The sequence below is a fragment of the Protomyctophum parallelum genome (assembly GCF_964188405.1).
Source record: "Protomyctophum parallelum genome assembly, chromosome: 12".
In the NCBI taxonomy this organism is placed as follows: domain Eukaryota; kingdom Metazoa; phylum Chordata; class Actinopteri; order Myctophiformes; family Myctophidae; genus Protomyctophum; species Protomyctophum parallelum.
In genome coordinates, this window is record NC_139712.1 from 22,035,739 (window position 1) to 22,053,363 (window position 17,625).

The window sequence follows — 17,625 nt, forward strand, 5'->3', positions numbered from 1 at the left end:
TGTGTGTGTGTGTGTGTGTGTGTGTGTGTGTGTGTGTGTGTGTGTGTGTGTGTGTGTGTGTGTGTGTGTGTGGGTGTGTGTGTGTGTGTGTGTGTGTGTGTGTGTGTGTGTGTGTGTGAGGGGCTCCATGGGGAGCACTAAACTCATCACACATTGGGTTTAATTCCCCTTTAAATGTAAGTTAATGTCTCCACCAGGCCGAAGGCATGGGGAGAGTATGTTTTGCACTCGGTCCGTCCGTCTGTGTGTGTCCATCCGTCCGTCCGTCTGTGGACAGCTAATCTCCAGCACCATTGGCTTGATCGCAGCCACACTCTGCACACACACTCCCTGAATGCCACAGCTGAACCTTTTCAGACTGTCTCCTTCCTGATGCCGCAAATCATGAATTTCCGTGAAATTGTGCACGCACATTCCCACTAGGCCGAGGAAGAAATGCCACTGGAACATTTTCAACTCAGCCTCAAGGTGGCGCTATAACTGGCCGATTAGTGTTTTTACCTCTTAACACGGATCTGTGTAAAACTTTGTATGCACACTCCCTAGAGGCCAAGGAACAACCTTTGCATGGAATGTTTCACATCTGCTCTTCATAGCGCCACCAGGAGGTCGACATATGTAAAACACATTTTCTAATATTACTCCTTCAGATTGTATCCAAATTTCACGCAAATCATTCTCTCCGTAGTCATGTGATCAAGGCGGGTTAGTTTGATTTCTCATAATCCAACCTGATTGGCTACGATTGGCTTCTAAAGTTTTCAGGAGTAGCCCGCTTTGTACACATCGCCACAACGCAATGCCACTTAACAGGCCAAGTCGTGTCACGCACGCACACACACTTTTTCTAGTTGGAATTTATATGACCCCGAAATGTTTCGGTTAAGCTGATTCTGAATATGAACATATAATGAGCGTACAGCGTGTGGAATTTGAATGCGGCAACAGTATCAAGGTTTGTTCTTCGAGTAGAGCGATGGTAAAAAATAAAATAAATAAAAAAATACGGTTCCAAGGATTCAAGTCTTGCTGCAATTAAGAGTTTCTCTGCATGGCCGTGGGAGGATTTTGCTGATTGCCGTGTTGTGCATGTGTGCATGTGTGCGCGCGTGTGCGTGCCGTGCGCACAGCCACACACACACACACACACACACACACACACACACACACACACACACACACACACACACACACACACACACACACACGTATCTATTTTCACACCCGAGCGTAGGAGCCAAGACAGCTCTATTTTGGTCACAATGAAAAAGATAGGAGAGAGAGAGAGGGGGGGGGGAAGAGAATGAGAGCCATGGATAGAAATTACGAGGGAGAAAAAGAGAAATGGATATAGCGTTTTGATGTTGTCGTTAATGAGGTCACCAAATGGCTACGTCAAGGCGCACACTGTATGCGCAGGCACTTGGACAGAAGAAAACCCACAAATGGCCGTTCTTCTGGAGAGCACCTCCCCATGCCCAATATGAACAGTAAGGCATACATGGATTCATAGTCCAGTTTTCGGTGAAGGGGGTGACCAGCGAAACGTACCGCGGAGTGCCATGTTGTGGTTTCCGGTGGTCGATCACCGCCACACCGAAAACTGGACGATGGATAGACCTATACTTCAATGGCTTCATACTGAGCGGTGACCGGATGCACGCACACACACACACACACACACACACACACGCACACGCACACGCATGCACACGCACGCACGCGCACACTGTATAGCAGTGCTAAACTTATCCTCAACCTATTTCATTTCAAAAGGACCCACTTCTTGTTCAGGTATAGCTCTGCGACTATACAAATGGAAATACCGTAGACTATCAATAATTTACCTGAGTGGGGAGTCTGGGGACCGCCTAGAATTCCCTACTTGTGTACTGGACTGTATTATGTATTTATTTTTTTAGGGGCGCTATAGCCCCTCCAATACATGGCTTGTGAAGATTTGGTTATAGAGCACTTATGATGTAGATTGTAGATCGTTTGCCATGCAGCCAAGTATGGACTAAAGACATCTGGCCGAATATAAATGCATTGTGCGCCCCTCACTTCTCACGAGTGTGATTATATTTAAGCACATATACACACTCCAGCTCTTTAACTGAAGTGCAACATTTCACTGCACCTTTCCCTTGTAGTTCCAATCCAATCCACTTTATTTATATAGCACATTTCACAACTCAGGGTTCACAAAGTGCTGTACAGAAAGTTAAAAGCTAAATACACTGTATAGCCAAAACTGAAAAATCACAAAAGCCACACAAAAACACAGAAACGCTCAAACGGAATTAAAAGCCAAAGTGTAAAGCTGGGTCTTAAAGCGAGATTTAAAAGTCTGGATGGTGGGGGCCAGTTTGACATGGGAGGGGAGGTCGTTCCACAGTTTGGATGGTGGGGGCCAGTTTGACATGGGAGGCGAGGTCGTTCCACAGTTTGGGGGCTACGCAACAGCAAAAGCTTGGTCACCTATGGTCTTTAGACGTGCCTTTTTTGTGACCTTAAGATTCAACTGGCCTGCAATGACCTTGAGGGGGTAAACCTCCACAAGATCACAGAGATAGTGCGGTGACAGCCCCATTCAGTGATTTGAAGACAAACAATACAATCTTAAAATCAACTCTAAAACGAATGGGGAGTCAGTGCCAGGGCCAGAACAGGTTTTATAATTATGGTCACGCCTGAGGCGTTCCAGTTGGGAGATGCGCCGCAGAATTTTGGACCAGCTGTTAGACGTGCCATGGAGGCCTGGTTTAAGCCAATTAACATGCAGTGTGTTGCAATAGTTCCAAACGAGTGGAGATAAAAGCATGAATGACACGTTCAAAATCGTTAAAAGAAAGGACAGACTTGATTTTGGCAAGCAGCCCTCAGGTGATAAAAACTGGATCTGACCACTGTGTTGACCCGTTTGTCCAGTTTGAGTGCATTGTCAAACTTGACGCCAAGGTTGGAGACAACTGGTTTGGCAATTGGCATAAGGCTGCAGGGGACCAAGGTTGGTGGGTATAACAGGTGCAGTACTTAGTTTAGACAGTTTTTGGTTTAGACTCATTAGTCCTACAACCTATCTCAAACCCTCACCCTAAACCTAACCTCCCACGGGGCAGCACACCTAAACCTAACCTTAACCCATGTCTAACCGATGTCTAAACTAAGTATGCACCCCGGTATATAACACCAGGGCCACTAGGCCCAAACACTATGACTTGACTTGAGTAATATTTGACCAGGAGCATCGTATACCATATAGGCCTACTGCGTATCCTTTGACTCGTGGTACTAGTGGTTGGAGTATCATATAGGCCTACTGCGTATCCTTTGACTCGTGGTACTAGTGGTTGGAGTATCATATAGGCCTACTGCGTATCCTTTGACTCGTGGTACTAGTGGTTGGAGTATCATATAGGCCTACTGCGCATCCTTTGACTCGTGGTACTAGTGGTTGGAGTATCATATAGGCCTACTGTGTATCCTTTGACTCGTGGTACTAGTGGTTGGAGTATCATATAGGCCTACTGTGTATCCTTTGACTCGTGGCACTAGTGGTTGATTGATTGTCCGCCACTGCCTGCAATGCTACATGTCTACGTTCTCAGGGTTCAAATTAGCATTTAGGATTTCATAGCAGAGATGTACTGAAATGTGATGACCCACAAAATGCCACGACACAACACTGTGCGAGTATCTTCAGGCATCAACAATGTATCGCTATGTGTGTGACTGTTTGTGTGTGTGTGCGCGCGTGTGTGGGTGTGTGTGTGTGTGTGTCTCTCTCCACTACGGTTTGTTTTTGCATTCAACCCATGAAGAGCCGCAATATGGGAACCTTGGCTAATTTTGCTGTGTTGGCTGCTGCACGTGTGTGCGTGTGCATGTGTGCGTGTGCGCGTGTGTATAAGCAGAGACACAGGGTTGTTGGCAAGGATATACCGTAGCTACAGACTAAGGTAACTAATTATAACCAAAGCCCTCTTGGCATAAACAGAGCCATTCTTTCCCATAGCAGCTTCATCTGCAATTGTCTGTGTTCTTATTTTTTACAATAGCTCATTTTATAATTATTATTATTCAGACAGGACAACTCAAGAATGGTTGGAATAATATGAGCAATATATTTATTATGGTTTGGCGATTAATTGGATCTGCTTTTTAGGGGGGGAGCTGCCAAGGTTGTAACGGGTTATGGTTGTAACATGCACGTTATCTCTTGATTGGTCAACGCCATCATGACGCCATCGCGTCAGTATGTTTACTCTACATGCCCAGAAAGTTTCAAGTGTTTACCTTCATCCTACTGGGAATTATTGGCGAAAAACTGGCTTTTCTCAAAAGGCGTAACATTTTACACCTGGAGTATCTGTGGGCATTTTCTTTGATGTTGGTGAGTAAAAATCCACATGGATGTCTTCATGCTTATGTTCTTCATTAGTTTGCATCGTGTTTAGACGAAATACACGTTCATTCTGGTCTGTAAGCAACGCCAAAGAACAACTTGCAAAAGTGGGTCAATTGTAACACGCCATACCATTTCACACAATTATATGTAATATTTACATATTTGACATATTGGCCAATATTATGTTCTGGCAGCTGTCTTTCAATTACAGAGTGTATTCTAAATTAGTTTAGGGTTGTATAACATTGTACAACTCAATCAATCAAACGTTTTATCTTGTATGTATTTTCCCATTGAACTGATCGACTCAAACACTCAAACTGGTACACCCGGTACTATTTAATATTTCCCTTATGTTTGATACATTTTCTTATCACATCCATAGCATGAAAACAATGTTAAAGAGTTGCTTCAATGAAATATAATTGTTTAAGCTGAAAATGATATGTTTAATGGTGTTTTTTAGCATTACATTTACATTTTTTGCGCATGGCATTACAATTAATCCCATATGCGCAGCAAATGTAACACTGGGACAGCGTCCAAGTTCGGTTTAATAACTCCCGACCTGTTTTATCAATTGAAAAACTTGAAGTGGTTTATATGTGTAGGTCCGTTGCCTGAAAATATTACATGTAGATAAACGGATGATCTCTGAGTAAAAGAGTGAAACGTGCAAAATGTTACAACCATGGCGGCTCTCCCCTGCTCAGATCAAGTGCATCAGTCCCAACCATAGGGACTCCGAATCCCCCGTACCTATACAGCAGATCCAAAACGACAGGTGGTAGCTGGGGTGGTGGAGGGTGAGCAGCAAAACGTTAGCATACGGCAGCGCAGCAGAATCAGCAGCAGCAAAGCAAGCAAGCAGGAGGAGCAGTGCAAACCCTTCCAGTTTAAATAGCCGGTATGAAGATGGAATGAGTGTGTGATTGGCTGAGTGAACCATGTGTGCGAGAACGTATTGCTGAGGCGGCCCAATGAACGGCAACAAAAAATCATTCATTAGTCATTCTAGTAAGACTAAAGGTATTTTTACAATTTAGGCTTAGTAGCAAATTATAATTTAAGCTCAGTCTTTGAACACACCATTGAACTTTAGGCCTGCCTATAGGCTACTTAAACTAGTTTTAATCTAGTCTTAGCCAACTAAAAAATAATACTGGCATTAAAGAAGCTAAAACATAATTGCCCAGACCCGCAAAAGCAAACATTCTTTGTTCTGTACTCTGTACTGTTCGGTACAAAACACTGAAGTCCTTAAACCAGAAACCTAAGTGCAAGCACGGGAGCAGCGCATGTTCGACCACATGTCCGACCGTTGTTTCCGCATGTCGGTCCGTTGGTGTGTCTAATCTGCCTGTGCATCCCGGGTAGGTATACCCTCACAAAAACATGCAGTAATCCTGGTCTCTAAACTGCCTCCCCCTGGCCAGCCGGGGCACCTGATGAAGGTGAAAGTAACTGGTCGGAATAACGTGTTCCTTCCACGCGCTACGTCCAACCAGGGAAACTCCCCCCTGTCAGTTGAAAAGAAGCGGCTTGGACTCCTCATGCATAGAAGGAAGCATGAGGTATAGGTCCGTTAGCTAATTGACACTGGGTGAAAAAATGGGTTGCAAAATGGGATAAAAGATAAAAAAATAAATACATTGATAACTGATATTATCAAACAAATAGATCAGACAATCAAATCAAACATGTCAGACTGTATATACATTTCCCAAAATGAAATGTATGTGCAGGGATAATAATTAAATCCCCCCCAACCCGCCCGCCCTACATTACATCTGTGTTTTCTCACTTTCCCAGAATCCCAAGACACACCTGGACTTGTCCAAGAACAGAAAGGATTATCTGCTAACACACACATGCGCACACACACCCGCCCGCCCGCACTCACGCACGCGCACACGTGCGCACATCACACAAAGTAGGTCACAGCTAGGGATGGAGCTGTGTGTGAATAGACGGGTATAGAGGTTCATTTACAGACTGTGAGAGTGTAATTAGCGCTGAACTCAGCAGTCACATTAGAGCGTGTTTAAACATGAAGGTCTGAATCACTGAATGCAGTGGCCGTATATGCTTTTCTTGTAGAAATGATGCCCGTATAGTGAAACACAAAGTGTCATTATAGGGATAACGTCTTCTTGCACACATTACTGATGCTATATGGAACTGTCATACTGTGATCTCATCAGATTCTACTTCATTAAATAATTTTAAATATGCTAAATAGGACCTATTTGATGAATAGAATCTAACAAATTGAATGACTTCCACTCTTACATGCACCCACACACTACACATACCATTTTTTCTACTTATATGTACTTTTTTATTTTTCATTTATACTGTGTATCCATTGTTTTATTATTTATGTTGCCAAATAATTTATGTCAGATGTTTATGATGTCTTTGTATTTTTGTTATACCATCCGTGAATCAATGCATGAATCATTACCAGCGGTACTCAAATGTTTTACTTAAGTAAAAGTATTAATACTGCAATGTAGATGTACTCCATTACAGTAGATGTTTCGTATTCAACAAAAGTATCGGCATCAAAATGTACTTATAAAGCACTAAAAGTACAAGTGCTAAGTATTGCAGAATGTCCCATTTCACAAGTTCATAATGTGATGCGTCGCATTGTGAGCTTGTACAGTAGATCTGAACACAACACCTGTACCAGGCCGATATTCAGTGTGCAGGCGTATCGTTCTCTCTTGTTATATAGATCTGCTATTTTCAAATGGTCAAAATGTATATAGATATAGGGTTGAAGTGGTTTACGGTATGTTTCCTAATCAAAATTTAAATCTACAAAGCAACATATAGTAGCTAAAGGTTTAAAATAATTGTAGTGGAGTAAAAGTACAATATATGGCTCTGAGATGTAGTGGAGAAGAAGTAAAAGTACTGACATTTTAAATTGGACATACTCAAGTATAAATACCTAAAAATTACAAAATTACTCAAAATTACTAAAATTACTTGAGTAAATGTAGGCTACTTAGTTAATTTACAACACTGCATTCAAAACACACACACAAGTCACACCACAGCAAGGTGTGAAATTGAGCTTGGAGGCTCGCTGGGTGCACTCGCTCACTTCATGCGCAGCAGCGCAACGTGAAGCAATGCATGTATAGGCCCAATTTGTTCTGCTGCCTAAAAGAACTGCACACAATATGCGAGAGGCTGCATATGAGAGTGACGCCTCTGTCTGTCTGTCTGTCTCTCTCCACTTGTTTCTGCAATGTATAGGAACGAAAAACCCAAAATAGACCGAATTGTACACTATTACATACAGTATGACTCTAACATGTACCCCCCATCCCTTCCTCCCTCTCTCTCTCTCCCTCTCTTCCCCCCCCCCCATATTGGCATGCATGTAATAACTACAGTGTTGCCAAAGCATACAATGCAACAAAAAAATAAAATAAAAATATAACAGAAAACAATATTCAAAACTTAACTCTCTCTCTTTCTCTCTCCCCCAGAAAATCTTTCCCGTCTCAACATGCCACTTTAGCATCCTTCGCAGCCGTCTACATCTCGGTGAGTAACAAACAAACAAAAGATAATAATAAAAGGAACAAGGTTGAATCTGTCCTCTTGTAGTGTTTTTTGCCTATATATATTGACAGAAACCTTGCAATAGACGGTTAACTTCCCTTGTGCCTGTACGGAAAAACACCATCCAACAACATCCTTAATAATAACGGCCCAGGTTGGGTAAATAGGCGATAATGTCAGCCTATAGTCGTACAGCTGCCGGTTTACAACAACAACACGACGTCTGACACACACACACACACACACACACACACACACACACACACACACACACACACACACACACACACACACACACACACACACACACACACAGTGCTGACTCAGAGTGGAGGAAGGAAGGATGACCTCAGGTGCCTGTTGAGCGACTGGCACGGAGTGTTGGTGCCCGCGACACTGAGGTGTTGGGCACACAGCGGGCACGGGCTGGCATCATAGCAGCCCATGCTAGGAAAATACTGCTGACTCACAATGACTGGAGCACGACAAATGGAGGGAGAGGACATTACTTTCTCTCTCTATCTGTATCTGTCCCCTTATCTCTCCCTCTCTCTCTCTCTCTTGATCAGCCTGTATTATGTATACTTATAGAAAGTCATCTAAGTCTTTGACATCGTCGTTGTAACAAAATTAGGAGAGCCACTCCCACTCCTGAACGGTGTGAGAAGAATAATAAAATATACAATTTAAAAACGTAAAGCAAATGAGCATAACTGCGAGCAGCAACACTAGGTTTTAGCAACACAAGTTACACGTGGGTTTTAAAATAACATGTTTTAAATTTGCAACAAAAGGCTGGGACACCCATACACATTTCAACTAAATAAATATAACTTACCTCATACCTTTAAAGGACCACTTCACCACTTTTCAACCTATCTTCATATAATAGGTCCTCACTAATAATCATACAATCGCATTTTTTTCTACTCGGTCTGTGTCTCATAGGAGGGCTGTGGGCAGAAACCGTCCTCCAGTGACATCATCGATGGGGAATACAAGCTAATAGAAACTGCAGGCTTTCTAGTCCCGAAAAGTTGCAATGCGAAAAGGGAAGCCATCGTTCTCACGATAATGAGAATCTAAACATTTTTGTAAAAATAAATCTTGTTTAAAAAAATAATCTGCCTAATGATGAACTGCCCACAGCCCTCCTATATATGAGACATAGACTGAGATGGAAAAAACCATGCCATTTTATCATGATTATTAGTGAGGACCAATTATATGGGGCGGCTGGGGCTCAGGAGTTAGAGCAGGTCGTCCAATGATCCCTGGGTCGGCGGTATAGAATCCCGGCTCCTCCTGTCCACATGTCGAAGTGTCCTTGGGCAAGACAGTGAACCCTACTGCCTCCAATGAGTCGGTCGGTGTGAGCTCGCCACCATTGGCGTGTGAATGTGGGAAGTGAGGACGCTGGCGTCGACTGTTCGCCGCCTCACCTCCCAACGCATGATTGAATGAACCGTTGTGAAGCGCTTTGAGCACTTGGAAAAGCGCTATAAAAATGCAACGTGGTCCTTTGATGTCTCCCGCCTCCGTCTCTCTGCAGATGTACTTCAACAGCACGCTGACGGACTCGTCCAAGCTGCTGAAGCCACTGCTGGTGTTCTCCTTCGTATTCTGCGCCATCATCTGCGGCCTGACGCGAATCATCCAGTACAAGAACCACGCCATGGACGTCTATCTGGGCTTCGTCCTGGGAGGAGCCATCGCCATCTACCTGGTAACAAAAATAACAACAGTGTTGTTTTTGGCTGCAGCAATTTTTTGATTTTAGTTTTAGTCATATAGTCTCTTGAATAGTTTTCATTTAGCCGTAGTCACATTTTAGTCACCTGGAATGTTTTAGTTAATCTAGACTTATAGGGCTGTATTTTGCGTGTCTTAAGTACCAGGTCTTATTCCCTAACTTGAGTAAACTAAAGACCTGGAGGCGTGATCAATGCTCTTTGGCCACTCAGAATAGCCAAATGGCATTGATCACGCCTCCAGGTCTTTAGTTTACTCAAGTTAGGGAATAAGACCTGGTACTTAACACACGCAAAATACAGCCCACAGTCGACTAAATATCATAAGATTTTAGTCTACTAAATCTACAGGTGATTTAGTCGACTAAAATGTATTTTGGCGGGCCTTGATGGTGTCGTAATCACTGTTTTTACATTCTGAAATTAGCAGATCTGCTATTTTCAAGGGTAAAATGACTTGGATCTCTTGTCCACTAGTCCCTTCCTAACATTTTAGTCTAGTTTTTATTTGTTGACGAAATTGTCAGTACATTTAGTCTTAGTTTTAGTCATCATAGCTGAGTTTTTATTTAGTTTCCATTTAGTTTTCATCAGTGGAAAAAGGTAGACAACGAACATTTTTCATCTTAGTTTTAGTCGACGAAATCAACACTGGTTCCCAAACAGTGGTTTATCGGGACCCATTTGTGGGTCGCAGAAACATTTGTATGGGTCCCTTGTCTTTTTTTGTTTACTACATTTAGTTTTTAATTATTGTTATTTCAAAACATTTACAAAAACATTCTGTGGTTGGCTCTGCGTCCAGCAGGAGGCAGTATATGGGTTAAACAAACACTTTGCAGCTGTACGAAAAGCTTGAATTATATACTTGTTGGTGAGTTTGACGTTGTTTAATACCATCAGATAGGACCTTTCTGTTTGGATGAATGGGCTGCCATCAGGATAATTAGGGTTCATCAGGCTTGTCTCTTAACACTTTATTACAGTTTGATTTATCCATATCTCATGTATTGCAATATTGTTTGGGCAAGTACATATCCATCCAATCTACACAAATTGTTAAATATTTTAAAGAAATGTGTAATAATAGCTACCTCTTCTCACTATTTGGCTCCATCTGCTCCTTTGTTTAAAGATCTAAATGTACTGTCTATCTACGACATTAACATAGTACAGTCCTGCTCTTTCATCTATAAATGCACTCACCTTCCAAATATGCTTCCTACAACTTTCAAAGAATATTTTAAGACCAACTCTCAAGTCCATGATTATAATACTAGACAATCTGATAATATTCATCCTCCCTTCAGCCGTACCACTCTTAGCCAGTTCTCCATAAAAGTCAGAGGTTCTTTACTCTGGAATTCACAGATACTTATTGTCTCATCTTCACTCTGTAACTTTAAACAAACATGTAGATTGAGGGCCAGCCTCTTGAAGCAACCCTCTCCACTTGATTCTAACGTAATGTAGCTTTATTGTGCATACTCGGACACAGACGGACATGCATGTACATTAGGCACACTCAGGTTTGCGCATGCACACGCACACAGTTATTGTTATTGATTATTTTGTCTCCTTACTATTTGTATATTATCTTTGGTGAGAACCACATATAAGCCCTCCATGGGTTTCTTTTCTCACTCGCACATACTAAACTAAACTAATGGGAAGTTGCACCTGGTTAGAACCCTGATGGCAAGATGGCAGCGTTGTGCATATGAGGCCAATAGAATGCACTGCAGTCTGACACCGGTCACCCCAAAAAGTCTCCTTCTCTCCTCCGTCCCGTCCAAGGGCCTGTATGCCGTGGGGAACTTCCAGCCCAGCGAGGAGGGGGCCGCCGGCGTGCCTCCGCCTCCCCGGGGGGTCCACTGCCCCCCCTGCTCCCTCCCTCACATCAGCCAGGAGGCCGTCCTGCACCACCTGCAGATGAAGGCCATGGCCGGGAACCACCACCACCACCAGGTATCACCTATAAGGGGGGTGGGACGATATGGGTATATACCTCACAACACCATATCTGTTAGAGGTGGGACGATATGGGTATACCTCACAACACCATATCTGTTAGGGGTGGGGCGATATGGCTACCTCACAATACCATATCTGTTAGGGGTGGGGCGATATGGGTACCTCACAATACCATATCTGTTAGGGGTGGGGCGATATGGGTACCTCACAATACCATATCTGTTGTTTTCAACATGGAAACGATCAGGACAATAATGCAGAATGACCGCATCGCGACGGATTGTGAGCCTGTAGTAGATCAAGTCTTTTTGAATGGCTGAAATGTAGTGGTTAATGTATGTTTTGTAATAATAATCAAAATCTACAAAGTAACTATAGTAACTAAAGTGTTGGCGTTAAAAGTACAACATTTGCCTATGTGAGACGTAGAGGAGTAGAAGAAAAACTTTAAGCAAATAAATGCAGTGTAGTTTCTTTCCACCACTGCCTATCATCACCACCACCAGCCAAGGTTATAATAGTTTTGGTTTTTTTTCATTATAGTTTAGTTTTAGTTAGTTTTGACATATTTATAATTCAGTTAGTTTTAGTTAGTTTTTAGAGCGGGTATGCTAGTTTATATTTAGTTTTTATTTTGGTGAAATACTAAGTTTTAGTTTATTTATAGTTTAGTTTTAGTTTTTTTCGTACTTTTTCGTTTATTTGTGGGTTAGGATTAGCATGGCTACATGCTGCCGTACGGTGCTGAAAACTGCCGTAAAACTTGTTGGAGAAATGAGGAAATGAATCTAATGAATTTAAAAGGATTATATTATAAATATCCTAAAGGCATATAAATATTGATAAAAACTAAAACTAAGGGTATTTTGTCTATAATATCAGTTAGTTTTGAGGACACACAATACAGTTTCAGTTTAGTTATCGTTTCTTTTTTTTTTTTTTTTTTTTAATTAGTTTCAGTTAACTAAAATTATTATAACCTTGCGGGCACCAGCAGGGCCTGCCCGCCTCCTACTCAGACGGCCTCCTGCACCGGGCTCTCCAGCAGCAGCAGGCCTCCTGCGGCGGCGGCGGGGACACCTTGAAGCGTTCCAGCGCTGACGTGGACGTGATGTCTCCCCGCAGCCCGCTGGGTGAGGATCAATGACCGCCGGTCACCACCAGGGGGCACTGGAAGATGTCTGTAGATAGCATTTCTGTAGACTTAGATAGCATATGATACAGACTTGTAGCATATGTTATGTAGACCAGTGTTTCTCAACCTATGTACCGCGGCACTTTACTGTGCCTTTGATTTGTCCAGGTGTGCCTCGAGATTTTGACCAAAAGTAACACTAGCCCTCCCCCGAAAGCGATAGCTAGGCGTCCTATTGTTGCGTCGTTGTTGTTGTCACACGTCTAAATAGACGTGCGAAAACATGACGACGGAACAATAGACTCTTAACGACCATCGGCCATATAAATGTTAATCGCCTGGCAACTTTACTGTATAAATGGGGCACAGACATGGCATTCACATTGTACAGCTACTACAAGATGGAACCAGCAGCAAAAAAGAGATGCATCCAGAAGACGCTACATTTCGTTCCCTCCAGAAAGACACCACCAGAACCCGACAGCACAGACAGCGCCGCTGTGTCACCTGCATCTGATGACGGCACAGCAAGCGCTCCCTCGCCGCCGGGGGGAACGGCGACTACTACCAACGCAACGCCTACAAAGAAAGCCCCTGCCAGACTGTACCGTGATGATTACATGAAGTTTGGCTTCAAGTTTACTGGGGATAAAATGTACCCGATTCCGCTGTGTATAGTTTGTGGATTCAAGCTTGCAAACAGCAAGCAACAACAACAAGCAGCTATGACCGGGCGATACAAGGGATTTGTTAGCCGAGTGAAAGAGATTAATCCTGACGTCATGGCTACACACTGTTTTTTACACCGCGAGGCGCTGGTTGCAAAGACTTTACCAAAAGACCTGTTAGTTGTGTTGGAAAATGCAGTAAGCGTCGTTAACTTTATTAAAGCAAGACGCCAAGACCACTGAAAAGCAGGCTGTTCGCCACACTGCGAGGAAATGGAGGCGGAATATCAAACTCTGCTTTTGCACACTGAGGTTCGATGGCTTTCCAGAGGAAAGGTTTTGTCGCGTGTATATGAACTGAGGGAGGAATTAAAGTGCTTTCTGTCCGCAGACTGAGACAGAACTTGTCAAACATATTTACTTTTCTTTTTATCAATTATTTTTTACGATTTTCTTTGTACAAAAGTGCTCAAGTTTAAGACCATTGTATTGTGGCAAAATATTTTTCTTCTTGTTTTTACAACTCCTTTTTTTATTTAGAAGTATTACTTTGCATTGACAAATTGAACATTGTGTGCTATATTTTGTATGAGTTTTCAAAAATAAATTGGTGAAACTGAGGCACTGTCTCTGTCCTTTTCTTTCTCTTTAAAGTTATTTGACGAGTGCTGTCATGTGTGTTTTTAAAAGTATATTGGGTTCATATATATATATAAATAATATATATAGTATATATATATATATATATATACACACACCGGTATATACAGTATATACACACACCATATATCTAGGTGTGCCCCGAGATTTTTAGGCTATGAAAAGTGTGCCCCGGGACAAAAAAGGTTGAGAAACACTGGTGTAGTGCGTGTATGCATGAATGAGATGTGTGTGCATGTTGTATGTATTAACCCAAATGCTGAAAAGGGTGCATGGTGGGAGAGGAGCAAAGGAGAACTGAATAACACAGAGCTGAGGAAGGGACTGGGGAGACAGGCTTTTATACAGGGCGTCGGCACCGGGCCCAGGTGCCGACCCTTGGCTGAATGATCATCACAGCTCTGCTCCCCAATCCACTGCAACACAAGGAGAAAGGGAATTAGGAATAGCAAAGCAAACTAACCAAAGTGAATTACAACTATAATATATATAAAGCTACACCAGACCACCTAATACAAGATACCACAATATAATACACGCAACAATGTTATTTAAGTCACCCAAACAAATAATATATTTTGTAACCGGCGATCATATCGTTAATAGAAATGAGCCACAAATCAACCTGGTTTTGATCCAAAACGGAGCCTGGAAGAAGAATCCAAGATATTACGATTCTAAAAACTGTGTTCCCAAAGACAGCATTTATAAGCCAGGGAAGTTTTCACTTCTGTTTTTTAAATTTTATTTCTTTGTTTTTTCCGCAGCAGAACCAGAGTGATATGAGCGTGTACAGCACAGAGTTGTGAACCGTAATAAAAAATAAAAAAACATGCCCAAAGCCGTTTGGGCCAGAAGGTTGTCAAAAGACGACCTCGGCGGTAAATGAGTTGCGTGTGCAACAAAATGTCGTTATACATAGTGACAATAACCACCGCAACGCCCTGTCCGCCGCGCCCCCAACAGGTAAGGACCCCATGGTGACCTTCAGCCACACCCTGCCGCGGGTGCACACGCCCCAGGCCATGGCGGCGTACGAGGAGGCCGCGCGGCGGCACGCCGCCACGCTGCACCACGGCTCCATGGACTCCAGCCGCTCCAAGCAGCTGCTGTCCCAGTGGAAGAAGAGCAGCAGCCAGGACCAGGGCCACCGCAAGTGTTCCTTACAGGTCAGTGACAGAGGACCAGGTCAGGGACAGAGGACCAGGGCCACCGCAAGTGTTCCTTACAGGTCAGTGACAGAGGACCAGGGCCACCGTAAGTGTTCCTTACAGGTCAGTGTGCTGCCGGTAAGGGGAGGGCATAGAGCGCCAAAGTCCTGATGTCATTTGCTCATCCCCTGGTTCATGGAAGCTTTTCTCTATTGGAGAACAACATCTTAAAACAGCAGATGTACAAGCTCGTAGCGTGCCACTCGTTGTACATCTGCTCGTAGGTCTGCTATTTTTTTAAAATCGTGAAAATGTTTATTTCAGAAAACTGGAGGATTTAGAAGATTTCTTTTTACATTTGAGGTCAGGCCTAAATAGGTTAACTATGGATACCTTTTGCTTTGCTCCGCAGGTCCCCGACTCCTTCTCGTCGTCGGTGGACTCGTCGTCGGGCCAGTCCTCCCAGCACCCTCACCACCACGGCAGCATGGAGCTCCTCCGCGTGGCCTCCGAGCCGCCGCCCCTCTCCTCCTCCTCCGCCGTGGGCCTCCTCCTGAACGGGGGAGGAGGGGGGGACTTTGACCCCTCCGGCGTGGCTCAGTCCTACATGGCCAAGCACATGGCGGCGGGCGCCAGCGCCACGCTGCCCGGCAACTGCGGCGGCAGCAGCAGCGGCAGCAGCAGCGGCATCGCCGGCGGCGGCCGCAGCGTCATGCAGGCGGCCATGATGATGCAGTCGCGGCCGGGCTCCTCGCAGCTCGTGCACATCCCGGAGGAGGCCCACGAGAACTTCAACCACCACCACCACCACCAGTACTACACCGCGGCGTCGTCTCCGAGGACAACGGGAGTAGGAGGAGGAGGAGGAGGGGAGGCGATGGCGGCCAACAGCGCAGCGGCACAGGCGCAGGCACAGGTGCAGGCCAACTGGCAACGGGCGGCGGAGGCGACCGCCGCGGCCTACAGGACTAGCGACGGGCAGCCGCGGATCATGCAGGTCATCGCCATGTCCAAGCAGCAGGGCCTGCTGCAGACACACTCCAAGAGCCTGGATGAGGGCAGCATGGGGGGTGGCGGCGGCGGCTGCGGCGGTGGCGGGGGCTGCGGGGCGGCGGCGCCTCGCTACCGGGGCCTGCAGGCGGACCACCTGCAGGAGCCACCCCCCTCCTCCCCCTTGGGGGGCGGCGGCAGCGCGGCCATGATGGACGGCGTCTCGGGGAGCATCGTCCGAGTGGAAGCCCACCCCGAGAGCAACAACAACCACCACCACCGGCCCGTGATCCAGCCCCCGTCGGCCCAGGACGGCGGCTCGTGGCGGTGGCGGTCGCTGGATCACGGCACGGGCGGGGGTGGAGGAGGAGGAGGAGGAGGAGGAGGCGTGAAGCAGTCGTTCGAGCTCAACGACCTCAACAGAGACTCGGAGAGCTCGGAGTCGACGCCGCGCGACGGCTCCGTCGACAGGAAGCGCGCCAACCGCGGCGTCGCCAACAACGCCACTGCGGCGTCGTCGCCGACCGTCACGGTTCACACGCAGAACACGGGCCACGGCGTGCTGAGGCCGCCGCCCGCCCAGGGTCTCTCCACCATCCGCGTGACCCCGGGGGGGGACGGCGTGTCCGGGCCCTCCGTCTCCGTCCCGGGAGGGGGCGCAGCGGCGGCGGCGGCGGAGGGCGGCTCGGAGGTGCCGTCGTCGGCCTCGAGCCGCGAGTCGACGCTGCGGCGGAAGGCCAACAACATCATCCTGATCCCGGAGAGAGCCGACAGCCCGGATAGCACCCGGAACATTTTCTACAAGGGAACGTCCATGACTCACACGTTCAAGGAATAACGCGGGGTTGGGATATATATAACAAAACATAAAAAAAGATTTTTGAGAGACGTGACAAAGGAATTCAGATTTGGCTGTTACTTGTGCATCGGCAACCCGATGTCTCTGTGGTATGAGCCAGTATAGTACCACTGCACTCACTGTACATAATTATTGTTATATAGACAAAAGAGAAAGGTTTTATGCAGCATGAGTTTTTTTGTTTTTTTTGTACGTGTTGAAACTAAAGCACAACCTTTTAAGTGTTGTAGAAATAATCACTGTGTACTTTTTTTGTGATCATTCTTAAAAAGATATAGTAGCGTTCGATGCCGTGCCAACTGTTTGGGAATGCAGCGATAATGTTTTTTTAGACGGTTAGCGTAGAATTTTGGATCACAAAAAAATAAAGAAACAAAATAGAATAAAAACAACGTTTAAAATGAAAGCACTGAAGCTGTAGCAAAGCTATTGCAAAGTTAT

The 17,625-nt window shown here is 45.1% G+C and overlaps 1 protein-coding gene across 1 annotated transcript in view; it reads left to right on the forward strand.

Moving 5' to 3' along the window:
- Positions 1 to 17,163, forward strand: part of plppr4b (phospholipid phosphatase related 4b) — a gene marked incomplete at both ends in the record, with an annotated part of 60,200 nt that extends 43,037 nt beyond the window's left edge. The window contains 6 exons of the mRNA XM_083777689.1: positions 7,921 to 7,978; positions 9,549 to 9,722; positions 11,545 to 11,715; positions 12,719 to 12,854; positions 15,151 to 15,353; positions 15,748 to 17,163. Coding sequence (XP_083633815.1) covers positions 7,921 to 7,978; positions 9,549 to 9,722; positions 11,545 to 11,715; positions 12,719 to 12,854; positions 15,151 to 15,353; positions 15,748 to 17,163 — 2,158 coding nt within the window. The remainder of the gene's footprint in view (positions 1 to 7,920; positions 7,979 to 9,548; positions 9,723 to 11,544; positions 11,716 to 12,718; positions 12,855 to 15,150; positions 15,354 to 15,747) is intronic.
- Between the last annotated feature and the right edge of the window lie 462 nt (positions 17,164 to 17,625).